Source organism: Pimephales promelas, chromosome 18 (genome assembly GCF_988280905.1).
Source record: "Pimephales promelas chromosome 18, fPimPro1.hap1.1, whole genome shotgun sequence".
Classification (NCBI taxonomy): Eukaryota; Metazoa; Chordata; class Actinopteri; order Cypriniformes; family Leuciscidae; genus Pimephales; species Pimephales promelas.
This window is the reverse complement of record NC_142786.1, coordinates 15,219,736-15,241,041: the sequence shown is the minus strand read 5'-3', so window position 1 is coordinate 15,241,041 and position 21,306 is coordinate 15,219,736. Positions and strand designations below refer to the sequence as shown.

The 21,306-nt window shown below is 42.8% G+C and overlaps 1 protein-coding gene across 2 annotated transcripts in view; it reads right to left on the bottom strand.

Moving 5' to 3' along the window:
- The window catches only part of ints8 (integrator complex subunit 8), a 170,227-nt gene that overhangs the window by 114,584 nt on the left and 34,337 nt on the right, over window positions 1-21,306 (bottom strand). Inside the window, exon 4 of one of the 2 annotated variants that reach the window (XM_039654282.2) lies at window positions 8,787-8,927. The exons of the other annotated variant lie outside the window; for it this stretch is intronic. Within the exon in view, the coding sequence (XP_039510216.1) occupies window positions 8,787-8,927 (141 nt within the window). The remainder of the gene's footprint in view (window positions 1-8,786; window positions 8,928-21,306) is intronic. 2 annotated transcript variants of the gene reach the window in all.

The window sequence follows — 21,306 nt, the reverse complement described above, 5'->3', positions numbered from 1 at the left end:
CTGCGTTAATATTGCGAGTATTTGTCGCGTTGTACACTATGCTGTTGAGACGGAGGTGTCAGGACTGCAACTGACAGAATGCACGATATAGCTGCTACATATTTCTACAAAAGCAGTCAGCAGCTTCCTTGGAGCAAGGATCATAGCGCAAATTTGAAATATATCGATATATCGCCTAGCCCTGGTGACCTAACTGTGATGTTGTCAACTGACAACGATACATTACCAGCGCGAGAGCGACTAGAGATACGAAATTGAGCAGGTGAACAAGCTGAACCAATTAGACATTCTCTGGCTGAACGCAAATACGTCCTTGTTGATACTTTGGAAGGAACTTTCTGTACGCACGTCAGCCAGTTATGGGTTATGTCCTCATATTCTCTCCTTTTCATTCCGGCTGCCGACACCCGGTTTTTTTTTTTTTTTTTTTTTTTTTTACAGATCTGCATGATTCACGTAGGTCACATTTTCAGGTCGGAAAATCCGGAATTCTGGATTAATCCGGAAAAATCACATCCCTGAATTATACAACTTAGCGTTTGCCACAATGCAATCTCAACTAGACATGTGCCGGTAATCGGTAATGCGATAAATCACGGTAATGAATATGCACGATATTGTTATCACGGGCTCTTCAAAATACCGTGAAAAATATTAGATTCGAATTTAGACTTTTAGAGCGTGCATTAACTTATTTTCCATCAACCGCTCAAACACTGCGTATATGCTGCGCAAAACACGCACGCACTCTGATGTAAACAATCCCCACATAAGCACTGTGTGCATGTGACAGTGCGCACTAGTCAAACAATCCTCACATGGAGTAGAAGCATGGCGGAACGCTCACGACGATTTATGCCCACAGGGCTGCCAACTCTCACGCATTCAGCTTGAGACTTTCAGACAGGACGCGGAATACGCGCGCGACGCGCAGGGATGTTTTGCTGCTGCGTCGACCTGCATCGACCAACACACGCCGGGGTTAAAGTTCAAAATAGTTCAACTTTTTATTTGTAAAATGGCAAATCGCGTTGTATCTGAAGGGCAACGTTGAACCAAGCGGCCAGCGTCGCGCATTCCGCGTCCTGTCTGAAAGGCGCTTAACGCATTTGACACTTTTCACACGCTCTCCCACAGATAAAAATCACAGAGCAAAGAGGACACTGACACTGTCAGTGTAAAACTTTTGGTAACACTTTATAATAACTGCACGCTATTAATCATAAGTTAAGCATGAGTAAACCGTTAATTCATCATGTATAAAACATTACTAGACATTAATATGCAGTTCTCTTACGAGAGGTTCTCTCGTATTGCGTAAGCTAGCTTACGCTACGGGAAAGATTCATCTTTGCTGAGAAGTTGAAGCCAAAAAATTATTCCATAATTTTGTAATCATTGTCAACGCAGTCTCTCTGAGGCAGACCGTGAGCGGGGCTAGCTAGCAGCTCATTGGTTCGCTCAGAGAGAATGCACGAACCTATGGGAGAGCAGCGCTGAGCCCGCGGCCAATGAGCGGACGGCGCTCGCTCATTGCGTCAGAGCCCGCCGAAAGGGGCGTGGCTACAAGTGTATAAAAACTGGCTCTCCCAGGCTCGGTAGTTGATTCATCATTCAGTGAGCTACACGCATCCGCTGTCCTGGGAAGAAGCCGCCGTTGTCGAAGAAGGCACCTTCTAGCGAGCTCCGGAGACTGAGGAAGCCGGCCGTCTGCCACCTTCAGCCGTCCTGCAAGCTAGCGCCGTCCGACGCCGTATCCTTTTCACTTATTCCTCACAAAAGAGCTCGAGCGTCTTTTTCAAGATGCCTCGTTTCTGCGGCTCATGCCGTTCTCCACTCGAAGAAGGAGACCGCCATCCCATCTGCGCTCTCTGCCTCGGAGTGGAACACGCAGAGCTCGCCCTCACCAATGGAGGATGCGACCACTGCGAAGACCTGCCTCTGTCCTCCCTGTGGGCACGACTGCAGGCGGTCAAGACCGCTCCCGCGCCGCCTCTCACGTCGCCGCGGAAGAAGAAACGCCGCTCCCAGAGGCCGCCGGAGCCCCCTGCGGATCCATGCGGGCCGCTGCTGCCGCCCACTGACCGCTCTCCCTCTCCGCCCCAGCCGGACGTACAGTTGCCGCCGAGTGGCCGCTCTGTCGCCTCCGACGACACCTCGGATGAGAAGGACTCTTGTTCGCTGCACGCTTCGGACAGCGAGGACTGGTCGTCGATCGATTCTTCGACGAGAGAGTCCGCGGGGACCCGCACCGGCATAGAAGAGGAACTCCTGCGTCTCCTCTCGCAGGCCGTCGACCGCCTGGGACTCGAGTGGTCGCCTCCCCCCGTGCAACCACCGAATCGCATGGATGGTAAATTCCTGCACCGGCGCCCAGCCCCCGCCTGCAGCCGGGCTGCACCATTCCTGCCTGAGCTACATAACGAGCTCACTAAGTCTTGGAATGCCCCTCTTTTGGCTCAAAACCGCTCTGACGTGACGGAGCCGCCGAGAGGGGATATACTGCCATGCCGCCCGTCGAGGACCTGGTCGCCGCTCACCTTTGCCCGCCCTCTGCTAGATGGCGGTCTTCCCCTACGCTTCCTTCTAAAGCGTGCAGAGCGACCTCCACTTTTCATGCCCGCGCTTATGCCGCCGCCGGACAGGCCGCTTCAGCGCTGCATTCCATGTCTGTCCTCCAAGTGCTACAGAGCAACATCTTGTGCGAGATGGCGAAGAGCGGAAGGAACCCGCCCACCCTTTCGGATTTGAGAAGCGCGACGGACCTCTCCCTTCGCGCCACTAAAGCCGCCGCACAAGCCCTGGGGAGATGTATGGCCAACCTCTGTGTCGCTGAGAGACACTTGTGGCCGACTACAGTAGTGTTTACCGCCACAAATAAGCCGGTTTCTCTGCCCACTTGCGAGCGACAAAAAGCCGTTTTCACGGCTACCCAGAGGGTTCACAAAAAGAGCATAAAGTGTAAAAAATGTGCCCACAAACATGTGTTCACTCATACACACAAGCACCATATGCCCCGTGTCTCCCACAGAGCCCAGTCTCACAGAGCGGCCACTGTCCGCACTGTTAGCAGAAAACATAAACACGCCCATGAGCCTGTGCGCTTGTCCCCCCTCTGCTCGCTCTGTCTCACGGCCCAAAAACTCCTCTCTGAGTGTAAGTCCCGTTGCCACACACACTCTAAGCGCGCCCACACACAGTGTTCAGCCCGCTATGTGCAGCAATCAGGGCGAAACTGCCATTCATCCGCTAGCCGCATGCTGCGAAGCGTGGGAAGCCATCCCCGGCATCTCCCCGTGGGTTTTAAGCATCATAAAGAATGGCTATCTATTACAGTTTCGTCGCCGCCCGCCCCGTTCGCGCGTTCGGCTCGAATCCACTGCCAGTCCAGCTGCGATGAACACGCTCCGCTCAGAAATAGCGAAGCTGCTGCAGAAGGGCGCAATAGAGAGAGTTCCGCCATCTATGACCGAGTCGGGGTTTTACGGCCGTTATTTTCTTGTTCCCAAGAAAGACGGCGGCCTCAGGCCGATCTTAGATCTCAGGGTCTTGAACAAAGCGCTCATGAAGAGACCGTTCAAAATGCTCACAGTCAAGAAACTCCTCGCACACATCCGCCAGGGGGACTGGTTCATCTCTCTAGACCTGAAAGACGCCTATTTCCAGATCCAGATAAATCCTCGTCACAGGCCACTCCTACGTTTCGCCTTCGAAGGTCAGGTTTACCAATATGCCGTTCTCCCGTTCGGCCTATCCTTAGCTCCCCGTACGTTCACGAAGTGCATGGATACAGCGCTCGCCCCCCTGCGGAGTCAGGGGCTGCGCATTTTAAACTATCTGGACGACTGGCTGATTGTATCACAATCTCAGACGGAGCTTCTGTCGCACCGCGCAGTTCTCCTAAACCATCTGAAAGCGCTGGGACTCTCTGTCAACTGGACAAAGAGCTCTCTCCAGCCCAGTCAAACTATTTCATTCCTTGGAATAGACTTGAACTCGATCACGATGAAGGCTCGCTTATCCGCACAGCGTGCGCGCGCAGTGTTCAGCGTCTAGCCGCCTCCTTTCGGTTGGGTACCCACACACCCCTGAAATCCTTTCAGAGGATGCTGGGTTATATGGCCTCAGCCTATGCTGTGCTACAGCTGGGTCTCCTTCACATGCGCCCCCTTCAACTCTGGTTGACTACGGGCCGCCAGATTATCAAGGTTACACAGACATGTATCACTGCACTGCAACCATGGTCAGTAACCGAGTGGTTACTGACAATGTAACCACTTTCAGAGGGGCGTTACCATGGGAACCTTTTCTCGCCGAAAAGTCATCTCGACGGACGCATCCAACACGGGTTGGGGTGCGGTCTGCGAGGGCTCACCGGCCGCTGGCCAGTGGTCGAGCCAGGAGAGTTCCATACACATAAACTGTCTGGAGATGATATCGGTCGAGAACGCGCTGCGGCGTTTCCTCCCGCGCATACATGATTCCTGATTCGCTCAGACAATACGGCCGTGGTATCTTACATCAACCGTTAGGGCGGGTCAGATCCAATAATCTCTTTCATCTGACGCGCCGCATCCTATTGTGGTCCCAAAGTCATCTGCTCTCGCTCAGAGCGACGCACGTACCGGGCCATCTGAACGACGGTCCAGACATGCTGTCCAGGAACCTTGTCTCCCCCGGAGAATGGTCCCTGCACACTCAAACAGTTCAAACATTGTGGCGCCTATTCGGCAGAGCGGAGATAGATCTTTTCGCGTCAGAAGAGAACACTCACTGCCCGATATTCTTTTCAAAGAGCGAGGACGCGTTAGCCCAGGATTGGCCCCGATGCCCGCTCTATGCTTTCCCCCCGATTTCTCTGCTACCGCAGGTCATTCAGAGAATCAGGGACACACGCCACTCGGTGCTCCTCATAGCCCCGCGCTGGGAGAATCAGATTTGGTTCCCGGAGCTTATGCAGCCGTCACGGACAGCCCCGTGGCCCATTCCAATCAGAGCAGATCTCCTCACTCAAGCACGCGGCTCGATCTGGCATCCCCATCCACAGCGCTGGGCGCTTCATGCATGGGTGACCAACGACTCGTCGATTTGCCAGAAGGAGTTCTGAACACGATCAAACATGCCAGAGCGGAATCTACTAGAAAGCTCTATGCTGCAAAATGGTCTGTGTTTTCTAGATGGTGCACCGACAAAAACTTGGACCCACGGACGTGCAAGGTTTCGTCTTTGCTCGTGTTCCTTCAGGAGATGCTGGATAAGGGCAGGTCCCCATCCACTCTAAAGGTTTACGTGGCAGCCGTCGCGGCGTTCGTTGAACTCCGGCGCGCCCAGTCTTTGGGCAAAGACGAGCTAATTATCCGCTTCCTCAGGGAAGCCAGAAGGATGAACCCCCCTCGCCCCCCCACGGTGCTGGTCTGGGATCTTTCTATTGTTCTAGAAGCTTTGAAAGCCCCACCGTTTGAACCACTCGAGTCCGTGGACCTAAAATACCTCTCGCTAAAAAACGTTTTTCTGACTGCCCTCGCCTCAGTAAAACGAGTGGGGGTCATTCACGCACTGTCTTCTAGCGCCGCGTGCCTTGAGTTTGGACCTAATGACTCCATTGTCATTCTGAAACCTAGACATGGTTATGTCCCAAAAGCGATTGGTACCCCCTTCAGGGCGCAAGTGATCTCTCTATCGGCGCTGCCTGCATCCGATAGCGAACGTGACACGGATCGCCTCTGCCCGGTCCGGGCTCTGAGAGTGTACACTTCACGCGCTGCTGCGTTCAGACGCTCGGAGCAGCTGTTTGTGTCGTTCTGCGGCCGCACCAAGGGTCTAGCCGCCTCTAAACAGACACTGTCTAGGTGGATAGTGGATGCTATTGCTTCTGCTTACGCCTCAAAAGACCTGCCTTGCCCGCTGGGCGTCAGGGCTCATTCCACCAGAGGCATGGCCTCATCGTGGGCATGGTCCTGCGGAATTTCCATTCACGACATTTGTGTGGCTGCGGGATGGGCCTCCCCCTCCACTTTTAGCAGATTCTATAACTTGGAAGTTCCCGCCTTACAGGCTAAATTACTGGCGGTCTAGTACTATACAGCTCTCCTTTAAGAAGCTGCACTATTGGGAGTCCTATCACAACCGGTTCGCCCCTTGTGCTTCCCCCCATGTGCTTATGCGTTATACGTTCACGGCCCGCTATGCCGGCCGCCTTAAGGGCGTTTTGCATTAGATGATAACGGCCGCTATGCTGGCCGCCTTATTGTCTTCTTCCACCTTAAGATTCCCCCGGTGTTTTTCCCCCTGGGATGCTTAGTGGTTACATAGCGTGCACGGCGTTGACCAGATGTTCCCGTAGCGTAAGCTAGCTTACGCAATACGAGAGAACCTCTCATAAGAGAACGAATAGGTTACCTAACGTAACCTCGGTTCTCTCTAGATGAGGGAACGAGTATTGCGTTCCCGCCGTGCTTGCGCCATCAGCGTTTCGCTTAATGCTGAAAGAAATCAACTACCGAGCCTGGGAGAGCCAGTTTTATACACTTTAGCCATGCCCCTTTCGGCGGGCTCTGACGCAATGAGCGAGCGCAGTCCGCTCATTGGCCGCGGGCTCAGCGCTGCTCTCCCATAGGTTCGTGCATTCTCTCTGAGCGAACCAATGAGCTGCTAGCTAGCCCCGCTCACGGTCTGCCTCAGAGAGACTGCGTTGACAATGATTACAAAATTATGGAATAATTTTTTGGCTTCAACTTCTCAGCAAAGATGAATCTTTCCCGTAGCGTAAGCTAGCTTACGCAATACTCGTTCCCTCATCTAGAGAGAACCGAGGTTACGTTAGGTAACCGATTCGTTTATAAATATAGCTATACATGTTTTTTTCTTGATTTATAAGCATATCTATAATGCGTTTAATAATTGTATTTTCATACTTTGTTAATGATCAATTAATAATTTCTAAATGAAGTATAGCATTATTTACAAACCAGTTGTTTAAGAGTTGTCAGTCATTCATAAGATCACTTAGAAAGAGTAAGTAAATGTAGTAAATACAGGTAGTTATAAAGCATTTAGTAGTGGTTAGTTAACTATTTTTGTGAGCTAATCTAAAGTGAGGACTATTCATGCTTTGTAAAGCATTTATAAAGGTGATTTAAAGACTCGTCAATCTTTTAAACAGTAAAACGTAACAAACAAAAAACAGTGATACAGAACATAGAAATATTTAACAGCCTTTAAAAATGCTTTACAAGGCATGACTAGTCCTCACTTTAGATGAGCTCACGAACATAGTTAACTGACCACTACTAAATGCTTTATAACAACCCAAATTAACCCTTAATTACAGCATTAATATGTTAATAAAGCTTTTATTAATACATTAAGTAACCATCACTATATGTCTGAATAATAAGATGTATGAATGTACATTTAAATAGTTTATTAATCATTTACTTACTCGCTCTAAGTAATCGTATGAACCACTGAAAACTCTTAAATAACTGGTTCATAAAAACTGCAATTCTTCATTTAGAAATGATAAATTGATCATTAATAAAGGATGAAAATACAATTATTAAACAAATTATAGATATGCTTTTAAATCAAGAAGAAAGCATTTATAGATGTATTTATGAACTGCTTATTAATGTCTATTAATGCTTTATGAATGATGAATTAATGGTTTACTAATGCTTAACTAATGATTATTAGCGTGTAGTTATTATAAAGTGTTACCAAACTTTTTTTAATAAAATTCGCTGCATATCACCGAATTTGAAATAAAAATAGCGAGTATGTGTTTGTGGTACAGCCGCGGATCAGTTACGCACTGCAAACGCCACATATGTGAAAGCACTTTAGCACGTGCTGCTCCTGTACCGTACACACGCGCAACATGCACCACATACACACCGCAGACGGAGTAAGTGTGAAACGGACGTATAGCGCATGTAATAAAGAGAGAGCATGGCCGATTGATAAAAATCGAGAATTGAATCGAACCTCAAAAACGATCTCAAAAACTGTTGCATAAAATCGAAAATGGAATCGAATTGAGGATTTGGAGAATCTTGACACCCCTAGTTTTTTATATAAATTGCTTCATTTAAAAGAAGAGAATTCAAGCTTCATGCCTGTGTGCCTATGTGCCTTTATTCCTGCGTGACTGAGTATTCGCACAGTTAATTTTCAGACACATTCCAGAATGGAACTCACTGACAGACAATGCAGATCTCGCACAGATCTCGAGTTTTTTTTTTTTCTTTATTTGGCGAAAAGCAAAACACTTTGATTTTGAGTATCCACAAAAAAATAGTATTAGAGTATTTTGAGTCTTTTTTGCACTAAGAAAAAAAAAAGAAGAGCTGAGCTAGTATCGCCAGCGCAACCGCCGACCCCAGAGTTTACTATTAAGTTGATATCACTTTAAGACCTGTCACCTGAATGCAACTAAAATACAGACACGCATTCAATTTTCTCTCAAATGTTTACTTTTACTTACACTTAAGACATAACCAAAAGTGTCTATGTAAACCTTGTGTGTATTTTACAGTATTGGCACAATAAGACTCGATAACAAAGATAACAGTCCAGTAATCAGGTGCTGTTTGCCAGGGTATGTGCTCAGAAAAGCACATGTTAAAACAGCGCATCAGCACATGAATTAAATGTTTAACCGGCAAAGCTTTAAAGTACAAGCAAATAATGAATTTAAATTGCAGTGTCCCATGAGTGTAACTCTATAGCATGATACTACAATATTTCTTCAAAAGCTGTGACATACAAATGAACACCACACTGACCATCTGTTGTAGATGAGCACAGCCATAGCTGTGGTGGGCGGCAGGGTGGACAAGTCCAGATCCACATGTTTAACTCCAGGAGGAACACGACTGACACACAGAAGCTCATTCAATAACATATTGAGTACAGGGATGGTCAAACTGTGATTCAAACAGAAAGACAAAACAAGACACTTTATTATTTTACCATTTGATATCCATGTCCTACACAGTCTTTGCATTTTCTTAAAGGGGTCATATGATGCTACTTTAAAAGAATTTGTATTATTTAATTGGTGTAATAGAATAGGTTAACATTCTTTAATATTAAAAAACAAACAAACAATGTCTGTCTGAAACACTCTTGATTTCTACAAAGGGTGCTTTCTCAATATCCCCCCTTGTTTCATCGCGCCTCCGTCCTCCGTCCTATGACCCGGAAACTGATTGAGCTCAGCCATCTTGTAGGACATCTCTCTCTCTAACTGCACTGCGAGGAGTTGAGGAGTGAGGAGGCTTCCTGGGGAGTCATGAACGAGGAAACGCAGGTGTATTCTTTGCGGAAGTGTTTTATCAACTAAATGTGACGCACATATAAATTCTCCTCCCCCTTCACATCTGCACCAAATGCTAACCATGGTAGAAAATACAAGCACACATAAATATGAGTATTAAGCATGAAGATATTGTAAATGTGGGTTATAAGTTTGACAGTGCCTTTAATTTCTATGTATAATTAAGTTTATTTACGTCTCTTGCTTTAAATGGCTTTAGTGTTTCCGCTACATTCATTCTGCTGTGGTGGGCCGCCACACCTAAAATCATCCCGCCACGGCTGCAGCTTCTCAGTGAGGTCTGATATTATGCATTGTATTGTTTTTTTTTTGTTAAGCCCCACTAAAGGCATAAAAACTTTGTAAAGCACAATCAAGTTTTCACAATATATTCCAAGACTTCTAAAGTCATTCAATAGTAGGGCTGCCCCCAAACAGTCGACTAAATGTTAGTCGATATGAGGAGGGCTTAGTCGAATACATTTTCATTAGTCGGTTAGTCGCCCAAAAAAAAAAAAAATTCGCAATCAGGGGCTGCGCAGTCAGTGTATGACATGACATCAAAGCAACGAGAGATCAAAAAGAGATCAACTCGTGCCTCGCGGTATACCAAAACGCACTTGTGGGATTGTGGGAGAGGTATCGGAAAATATCGCGACCAGCATTTATATACAAGCTGCTGTCTTAGACCCACTTTTAAAGAGCTTGTCATTCTTTGACCAACACGAACGAGAAGATGCGTACTCCACAGTGTCGGATCTGACAGAAATTTTATCTACAGAAGCTGCGCCAGAACTGCAAAGGATGGTGAGCCTGAACCGGCTCAAGATATCCATGGCCAAGATATCCATGTTTATAGCTAGGGATGCACCGATACCACTTTTTAAGGATCGAGTACGAGTACCGATATTTTTTTCCTGGTACTCGCCGATACCGATGCCTGGGGGGGGGGGGGGGGTGATTTTCTAAGAACAACACAATGAGACTAATGAACATATAAGCATCTTTATTTTTTTAACAACAAACTTTAACCAATAAATTGAGAGTGGTTTATTGTCAAGAACAATGAATTGGGTAAGCATTTCTGTTATTTTTATTGCTCTTGGGGTATCTTTTGACATTTTCTCTTGCCTTGAAAAGGTTTGCTGCAAAGTTTGTTGCAGAGTGCTACTGCTAGTGGCAAATTCACCGTGCTCACTTTTGTGTTTAAATTTCAGATGTTTTATCAAGTTACTTGTATTATATGTACTGGCTTTTGTACCTCCTCTCGATTAGAGGTGTCCATGGTTAAAACCGGTTAACCGATTAACCGTTTAAAATTGTGGCGTCAATACATTTGCACAAAACTTTTGCGGTTTTTTTTCTGAATGTCTATAAAAAAAATATTGTGAAATGACAGCGTTTCTATTAAAGATGTTATGCGACTAAAGCATTTTTTTCTTTCGCGATAAGTCATTCCAAAAATAATGGCAACGGTCTATATCACAACCACCGCACTAGACATTAGCCTATTATTATTTATGTGAGGAGACGTGGTGTGTCATCCAAGCATTAATGGCAGGCAAAGACACAGAGTTTCTGTGTGTTTCTCCCTCATTTCTGCTCCGAGGTCTTGATTTTGGCATTTCTTTGAGGTTTTGTCTAGTAGGCTATTCCTTAATCTTTTATGATTTAAAAAAAAAAAAGAACTCTGCCTCGTATTATGTCCAAACGGTCAGTGTACTTTTGTGTTCATTCGTTTCCCCTTATTTAATCCGTAGGCCTAATTGCAAAACAAAAAATGAATGGTTATTTTGTAAAACGCAAAGTTGAACACCAAAATGTTCATTTGAACTGTAGGACTACGTCAAATGCTGCGCAAAAATATATAGGCTATATATACATATCGACGAATTTTCAGATATTTGTTTGATTTTTTTGCCCATTTAAACATTTAAAATATTTGGCAAATGAATATGGAAAAAAAAAGATTTTACTGGTTTTCTGAGGCCAAATTAGAACCTGTAACTGATATTTTTCCCGCAGTAATGAATGAGTAGAGCCGTAACCACAGCCTACAAAAAGGAGATTTATAGATGATTTAAGATATAATAAATGTTTCTGATAATAAAATAATATAAAAATATAGCTGCGAGCAGCGATTGCAGTTACCTAAAGGCACCGGGTGGCGGTACCGCCGCATTTGGCCCTTTATCGCTGCTCACAGCTATACTTATATATATATATATATATATATATATATATATATATATATATATATATATATATATACACACACATACACATACATACTCACCGGCCACTTTATACACCTGTCCAACTGCGCGTTAACACTTAATTTCTAAGCAGCCAATCACATGGCGGCAACTCAGTGCATTTAGGCATGTAGACATGGTCAAGACAATCTCCTGCAGTTCAAACCGAGCATCAGTATGGGGAAAAAAGGTGATTTGAGTGACTTGGAACGTGGCATGATTGTTGGTGCCAGAAGGGCTGGTCTGAGTATTTCAGAAACTGCTAATCTACTGGGATTTTCACGCACAACCATCTCTAGGGTTTACAGAGAATGGTCCGAAAAAGAAAAAACATCCAGTGAGCGGCAGTTCTGTGGGCGGAAATGCCTTGTTGATGCCAGAGGTCAGAGGAGAATGGCCAGACTGGTTCGAGCTGATAGAAGGGCAACAGTGACTCAAATAACCACCCGTTACAACCAAGGTGGGCAGAAGAGCATCTCTGAACGCACACTACGTCGAACTTTGAGGCAGATGGGCTACAGCAGCAGAAGACCACACCGGGTGCCACTCCTTTCAGCTAAGAACAGGAAACTGAGGCTACAATTTGCACAAGCTCATCGAAATTGGACAATAGAAGATTGGAAAAACGTTGCCTGGTCTGATGAGTCTCGATTTCTGCTGCGACATTCGGATGGTAGGGTCAGAATTTGGCGTCTACAACATGAAAGCATGGATCCATCCTGCCTTGTATCAACGGTTTAGGCTGGTGGTGGTGGTGTCATGGTGTGGGGAATATTTTCTTGGCACTCTTTGGGCCCCTTGGTACCAATTGAGCATCGTTGCAACGCCACAGCCTACCTGAGTATTGTTGCTGACCATGTCCATCCCTTTATGACCACAATGTACCCAACTTCTGATGGCTACTTTCAGCAGGATAATGCGCCATGTCATAAAGCTGGAATCATCTCAGACTGGTTTCTTGAACATGACAATGAGTTCGCTGTACTCAAATGGCCTCCACAGTCACCAGATCTCAATCCAATAGAGCATCTTTGTGTGTGTGGTGGAACGGGAGATTCGCATCATGGATGTGCAGCCGACAAATCTGCGGCAACTGTGTGATGCCATCATGTCAATATGGACCAAACTCCCTGAGGAATGCTTCCAGCACCTTGTTGAATCAATGCCACGTAGAATTACGGCAGTTCTGAAGGAGAAAGGGGGTCCAACCCGTTACTAGCATGGGGTACCTAATAAAGTGGCCGGTGAGTGTATATATATATATATATATATAGCCGGTGGCACCGCCACCCTGGTGCCTTTAGGGTTATTGTGCACAAACGTAACACTGCTTTGACTGTCGAAAAGAAGTGTGCCGTAGAGCTTGCAACAGTGTGGGCTCTGCAAAAGTGCGCATCGAGGGCCAAAATGTATGCGTGAGCAACCTTCTGAAACCTAAAATGATAAATGAGACACCCTACAGACAGTCATGGATTTAACGGAAACATTACATAAGTACACAACACTGAAAATTCATATGAAGTGTGCCATTTGGGTCAGGGCCTATGATCGTGAACACAGTTCAATTGTTCCCTCTAATTTTTTTCTATTTTTTCACCACCAGAGCAAAAATATTCTTTATACCTGACCTGTACATCATATTTAGAAACACAATGGTTTCAACATTCATTTGTAACTTTTAACTTGAATGTGCCATTTATATTTTATTTGACCCTTAATGTAACGTATTGGTATTAAATCATATTTGTGAAAAACAAGCACATTTTAGGTTATCTGATATTTTTTTTCCAGTGCTGTTAACTGTACAGTCTTTACCAATAAATACTATGAAAAATAAATTTACAAAATCTTTTGCAGGACAGTTCAATTCTTTACAATAAAAGAATATAGTAAGAAAGAAAAGTAAGCTGTTACACTGAGATGGTTTGGGAAAACCATAAAGTATTTTTGTACAGTCAATGAATTGTGTACAGGAAGCATTAAACCATCAAAGTTAAATGATTGTTGCTTATGAATTTCCAATATTGTCTTTAGCAAGGGGTTTCAAACTTTTTAATGGTAATGAGCCCTAAACAACCCTTGTGAGGTTCTTTATTTAGCCTTAAAATATAATAAAATATAGGCCTAATATAACCTAAACAATTCCTTTGTTAGATTCTTTATTTAGGCTCATAATATAATACAAAAGAGGGCTAATATAACATAAAAAAACGAATTGAAGTATTTGAAGTGATATAATATATCAGTTTAAAATAAATGCTTCAATTTGTGGACATATTATATTATTATAATATGAAAACAAACTGAAGCATTTAAATAGATCTAATAGCTAAATATTTTCAAGAAAAGTGAATATGCGAACTCTTTAATAGTAATCATACCTAAACCTACCCCCCACACAAAAACATTGATTTAAACTAATGATGTATTTTGACTTCATGTGGGTGGGTGGGTGTGTAATTGTTACTGTTCTGTGTCCATCAACCATTATTTCCACCACTTTAATCAGTTTTCACTCTATAGCGGTTGACCAGAGCACTGAATTTATTTCTCAATTAAACTACAATCAAATGGATTTCCACACATTTCGCGTCAGTCCTCTGCGTGGTATTTTCTTATTTTGCTGCGCGGCAGCGGCTTCAGAAGTGCACGAGCTCAGAGGGAACTTTAACACACACACACAAACACACACTTCGATGCGCGCGCCTCTCTCTCTCATGCTGGAGTGTGTGTATGTGCGCACTAGAGAGAGAGAGGCGCGCACGTCGAAGTGTGTGTTGAAGTTCCCTCTGAGCGTGTGGACTTCTGAAGCCGCTGCCTCGCAGAAAGTGTGTGTGTGTGTGTGTGTGTGTGAGAGAGAGAGAGAGAGAGAGGAGGGGGAGGGAGGTGCGATTGAACTGAGTGTGCGTGTGTGTGTGTGTGTGTGTGTGTGTGTGTGTGTGTGTGAACAGTGGAAACATAATCCGTTATTTGTTCATACAGGACAACAGACTGCAAACTGTTTACCTATCCACAAGTTTCCGAGGGGCGCTCATGTAAAAAATAAAGTGGGTGAAACTTCCGGTGAGGCAGCGGAAGTAGCATTCCAATGGTATTTTGTGTGTTAGTTAGCGAAGAGGCTAGCTGTTTTTCGGAGAATTATTTTACTATTTAAAGACGCAAATCTTTGTGAGAGATGTCGTTACGGAGCTCAGGGACAACATGTGCTGTTTGCGGTTGTATGTATAACCGGACTAAACTAATTCAGTGGCTTAAACGGGATTGTTTTGAACATAAGCTGAAATCGAAATCACAGTGATTCTACCAACGACTGAAGTTTCCATCAACCTCCCAAAAGACAACGAATCTTCCTGTGTACATTTGTTTAAAATCTTAATATTCTATAAACTCTATCAGCATGTGTTTGGCTGTTCACTTCTGATGTTACACCTAAACTCAGGATCAAAGCCTGTGTTGACAGAATACCAAATGTGCCAGTTAATGTATTCAAGTAGCACATTCATTTATAATTTTGAATAAACTCCAAAGCACAATGACTAAGTGTGTATTTTTTATTTTAATTGTTTGTCAGCTCGCACAACTGTCTGTCAACATGCCTTGATCAGTATTGATTATTAATAATGTTATTATAATACTCCCAATCAACTACTGCGGAGGTAAAGGTACTGTTATTTCACCCTTTTTAATTTCGTTGAGGTTGTGTTCCCACATCGTTAGCTAGTTTGGATCGCTATAACTTATGACTGTCAACTGTTGAATGAACGAGTGTCAAGCATGTCAAGTAGCGCATTGTTTACTTCAAACCGGAAGTCGCGCCCACTTTTGACGCAAGGCCTCACGGGGCGTAGGAAACTTGTGGATATTTGTGTACACGCGCAATAAAACATCCTCTGTTACATACGTAATAAATATAGAAATATAATTTGACACAAGAGGGCAGTATAGCCCTATTTATGATTTTGAGTTTAAAGGGTTAGTTCACCCAAAAATGAAAATTAAGTCATTAATTACTCACCCCCATGCTGTACCAACCCCGTAAGACCTTCGTTCATCTTCGGAACACAAATAAAGATATTTTTGATTGAATCTGAGGGCTGGATCACTTTTCCATAGACAGCCTGAGGGACTGCCTCTTGACGGCCCAGAAAGTCATTAAAAGAAAAGGTTTAAATATTCCATGTGCCTACAGTGGCTCAACTATAACTTTATCAAGCGACGAGACTACTTTTTGTGCGAAAAAAAAACGTAAATAACGACTTTATTCGACTTTCCATTACTTCCTTATGGGCGCATGCGCGAGAACTGAGACGAGACCGTTCTTCTTCGACTACTTTTTGTTACCGGCTGCTCACCGCTTAGGAGTTTTACCGCCCCCTACCGTATAAGATGACGTACTGCTTGTAAACAGAACGTTTTGCGCCTCCGGCTACATCAGTACGTCATCTTATACGATAGGGGGCGGTAAAACTCCTAAGCGGTGAGCAGCCGGTAACAAAAATTAGTCGAAGAAGAACGGTCTCGTCTCAGTTCTCGCGCATGCGCCCATAAGGAAGTAATGGAAAGTCTAATAAAGTCGTTATTTACGTTTTTTTTTCGCACAAAAAGTAGTCTCGTCGCTTGATAAAGTTATAGTTGAGCCACTGTAGGCACATGGAATATTTAAACCTTTTCTTTTAATGACTTTCTGGGCCGTCAAGAGGCAGTCCCTCAGGCTGTCTATGGAAAAGTGATCCAGCCCTCAGATTCAATCAAAAATATCTTTATTTGTGTTCCGAAGATGAACGAAGGTCTTACAGGGTTGGTACAGCATGGGGGTGAGTAATTAATGACTTAATTTTCATTTTTGGGTGAACTAACCCTTTAAACTATCAACCGAAGAGATTCTGAAAGAATGGTAAAGATATCAAACAGTTCGAGATTTCAAAAATCCCCTGGCAATTTTTTTATGTTGTGACATTTCTTTGTATTCTCAAGAGAAGTACTTTAAGTTATTCCATTGCATGTTTTTTACAAACAACCCTAAATAGCCAACTTCCTGTTGGGCTGGGGTAGAAAGTAAGAGTGTGAAGTATATAAGAAGCGATGAGATCTATGTGTACCGAGTTTCATATTATTACATGCAAGTGTGTTTGATTTATGGACCAAATTTTTAGACCAAGTTTATTGACCAAGTTAATCTGATTAATAAACTAATTATATAAAACTATTGTCAATGCACTACAATTAAACTAGTTATATGCCTTTACTTATAAAAAATAAAAATAAAAACTTATTTAAAAAATACCAGGCTTGAGAAATGTATTTTCTTTATGCAGGTCATACACACAGCAGTGAAATGGTTAAGCCCCCTCCCCCTGCACACACACACACACACACAGGCACACACACACACAGACAGCCAAAGACACAGAGACACAGAGACATGTAGGCTCAGAGTGAGCCAGACCATATTCAAACAAAAATATCTGACTTTCTGTGGGTCCTAGCTAATAAGTGTAAATTAGAAAGTTGTCCGGCTCGAGGAGTACAATATACATACCGATTTTTGTAACTCTAGTTAAAACTAACAACCCCACTTTTGTCAAAAGGTGGCGCTACTGAGCCCTCACCACGCCCGTTTCTGAAACTTTGCACATGTCTACTGGCTAATAAATGTGATGTGTCTGTCGAGTTTCATACAATTTGAAGCATGCTAAGGGTCTCAAAAGCATCCTAAAAGAATGGTAAAGTTTGATGCGTTGCCACGGCAACAGTTTAAAAGATATCAAGAATCCATTCACAGGTCTACATCTACCGTATGTTTACATTATACAGATGAAGTTTGAAGCAAATCGGGTAAAAATAAAAGGGTGATTTCAAAGCATTTTGTTGTAAAATTCAGAAAAAAATAATAACAACACAGATGGCCTTCTTCCTCAACATCCAGTGCATGCTGAAAATTTTTCTTACACTTCCTGTGACAACATGTGAATGTGAAAGATCATTCTCTGCAATGTGAAGGCTCAAAACATGGCTGAGATCTTCCATGTCTAGTGAAAGGATCACATCGTTGATGCATGTTCATCAAAAAATTAAACTGGACAAGGAGAGAGTCCTTAGACGGTGGGATGCGTCTGGCCACAGGAGGATACAGCTAGCCTTCAATGGAAAGGTAATGCATGTTGTATAGAGTATACTAGTCATCCAACATTAATTTGCCTTTTGCACTGATTATAAACTGTAGTCTATAATCTGAAGTCTGAATCTGTCTTTTTTATTTTGTCATTTCAGTGAGCCAAGGATTGAAGAGTAGTACACGCACACACACACGCTATTGCAAATAGCCTGTAAATAGTTTGTAAAAATGTAAAACATTATATTGAATAAAAAATTATTTCACAAACATCTACATGTCGGTCTTTTTTTAATTTTAGGCTATATGGAGTGTATGAGTTGCATTTGTGGATGTTATTATAGCACGATTCTTTACAGATCCCCTGGACCTCACTAATTTTCAAACCCTGGTTACGGCCTTGGTCCCAATTCAAAGGCTGCATCCGCGAAGGCCGCATTTAAAGGGCGATTGCGTCATCGCGGTGGAATGAAGGCTGTCCCAATTCAGTTATGCATCCTACGAAGGCCGTATTCGAAGGCCGGTTGCGTCATTGCAGCGCGACGAAGGCTTACCTGATTTAAAAGCGACGCCAAATGCACCCTTCGTTTCCCCGTGAAAGGAAGGATACATAAATGGACACTTCGTGGACTATCCTACCCGATCCTACCCCATAAATCATTGCGCGGGTGACGACAGCATTTTTATTTAAAAAAAGGGTGGCCGAGAGTTCAGTGGTGGACGGCAAATTCACATTTAAATGTAAAAGTATTATGTTTTTATTTACTCAAATAGCCAGAGAAACCAGTGTTAACACTAGTGTTGGGCGATATGCTCCATTTTCATATCGTCCTATCGTCAGCCTGTGAGATCGGCGATACACGATATTATCGTGAGGGGGCGGGGCTAATTTGATTATTAACTTGATTATTTAGCCTACTCATTAATTTGCTTGTTTTATTAGCCTACTTCGTTTTATATACGAGAATCTTTTTCCTATTCTGCTAGCAAAGGTGGAGTGTTTATTAATAGGATCAGGTTATTTCCTGGTATAGTGAAGTAAAAAAAAGAGATCCTAATCCTTTTGTTTGTCAACGGGAAATTTACGGACACATTAGCCTATTCTCATGCCATTACATGCAGCATTTTTGTCTATTTCTGCACGAGATGAAAACACGTTTTAATAATTTCTTGGGTCAGAAAGAGTCGGAGTTTGCGATATGTGCCCCCCTACCAGTGCGCTCTCTGCGCACTTCACATGCGCACTTCAGTAAGCACGAAGTACGCGGGTTAATGTGTTTATGCCGATAGAAACAAGAGCAAGGGCCAAACGTCTAGCTGAGTCGATCGGTTTATACTTATACTTATGACTTGACTCTGATAAAAGAAAAACGTTTAACATGACCACATGCATTGTCAAGTTTATTCAACATAATCAGGTTAAGAACGTCGTCGCATGACGCATGTAAACGCGCTCTATCTCTGAAAGTGAAAGTAAAAACGGACTGCTTTCGGCATCTGCATTAACGCCGCGTTCCCTCAGAGACGACGATGATAACGGTAACTATAATACTATTTTAGTGATATTATTATTAATACTATTTAGTAATTGTATTGTTTTTAGTGTTAGTGTCATTAAACGTTTTGTTAATGTGTTACAGAAACAAATACTGACGAACAACGATGCCGTTTTCATCTTGGATCTGTAGGAAATTGAATTTTGCATCTGTTAAAACGAGCACACTTGATAATTTGTGAATGGATCACCTTGCGATTGAATTTTGATGTGGGATGTTTTTTAGTCTGTTTTAAAAACATTCTCTTAGAGGAGTCCTCTAGTGCGTGTGTTGTTGCAATTGTTATGAGGTGATGTCGTTGTAAATTTAGGCAAGGCAAATTAATTGTAGTTCCTAATATTCATTTAATAACAATACTAGCTTTATAATAATAATAATAATAATAATAATAGGCCTAATAAATTTAAAACATTATGGTAAAACGAGCCAATTATCGTATTGATATCGTCAAAGGCATCTGCCATCGGCGATATGTCAGACTATCGTCGATACACGATACTATCGTCTATCGGCACAACCCTAGTTAACACCCAAAAGTTTTTTTTTTTTTTTTTTCTTATTCATCTTAACTCGTTCGTCAGCATTGCATGGTTTTGTCAAGTGGAAATGCGAAAACGGCTTTTATAGCCTTGTATTGTATTTCTTGTACATTGTATTTCTTTATTATTCATTATTTCATTATTTTATGCAACTTTAAATGTGTACACAAAAGAGAATTCATGGCTCTGGATATTTGTTTATTTTTGTAAGGGTCTCTGAGTGTTTGCAAGGTTGACACATTTAAACTATAATATACTTTTGTTTTGTGTCGTTTAATGTAAAATGTGTAGTGTTGTTGTCCTGTGAGGGAAAAAAGTAGGCTACTTCACATTTGTACATGAATACTATCGCAGTATGAAGTTCCTTACATTCTCCCAGACACCCACTGGTTATTTTAAAAATTAAAGTAACAAATTATTGGTCCATTGTCACAATATTAACAAATTGTTGCTAACTTCAACTTCGTCCCATATCAAAGTGCGCACCTGAAGCGCTCGGACCGGTCTAGCCTGCGGAGGATTGTTCTTGTCGCCTAGCAACTGTGACTGACAGCTGACGACGACGAGCGGGAGTAACGACGTTTGCACTGGACTTTTTATACCCAACTGGTTTAAAATACTCTCAAATAGGATTGACAGCCTGTATAAATATATTCACCATGGTCCATTTAGACAATAAAAAGAAAACCCTACAAAAATCGCATTAAGGTACGATTAACATTTGAATATAGGCTATATTTGTGCCTATGTTTTATCATTATTATTTTTTTGGCTATTTCATTACAATATTTACGTAGGTTAACACCCAATATTTGAACAGTTTACAGTGTAATCTGGCTATTCAGGACGCAGCCTCTAGCATTAAACCAGCTCTGGCCAACTCTTGAGCCGAAAATACATGACTCTAAATATTTTTTTAGTGGTTATGTGAATTGAAATTATGTGATTTTATATATATATATTGCCCCTCATTTAAAGACAGGAAAATATAAAACATAAAATTTCCAGTAAAATATAAAACAACAAAATGACAATAGCCTGTCTCCATAGCTGTTTACTCAGTTTCATTAAATGAATGATCAGGGTGGCAGCTGTACTCTTGCTCCGTTGCTTGGCGCCAGGATCAGTAATAGGGAACACCTGGTTGCGCAATTAGGAAATCCCACGAAGGCTACATGAAGCGTCCTTCGAAGGCCAAATAGGCTGCGTCCTTCAAAGTCTACAGCCTTCAAAGTACGCAGCCTTCACATTGGGACACAGCTAATATCTGCAATTGTTAAAAGGAAATTATATGCTATTTCATCCACAGAATGGACAAAATATTAATTAAAAGCTTCAGCTATTTGTGCTGGATCTTGTATTAATTTACCTTTTAGGTTCAACTCTAACTGGTTTCTAGGCCTATGCGAGATTCCCATCACATTCTTAATCTGTTACCATATCAACTTTGTATTACCCTTTCCCTCATTAATAATTGTTATAAAAAAAATTGGCTTTGGCCTTTCTGATCATTTTAATTACTTGA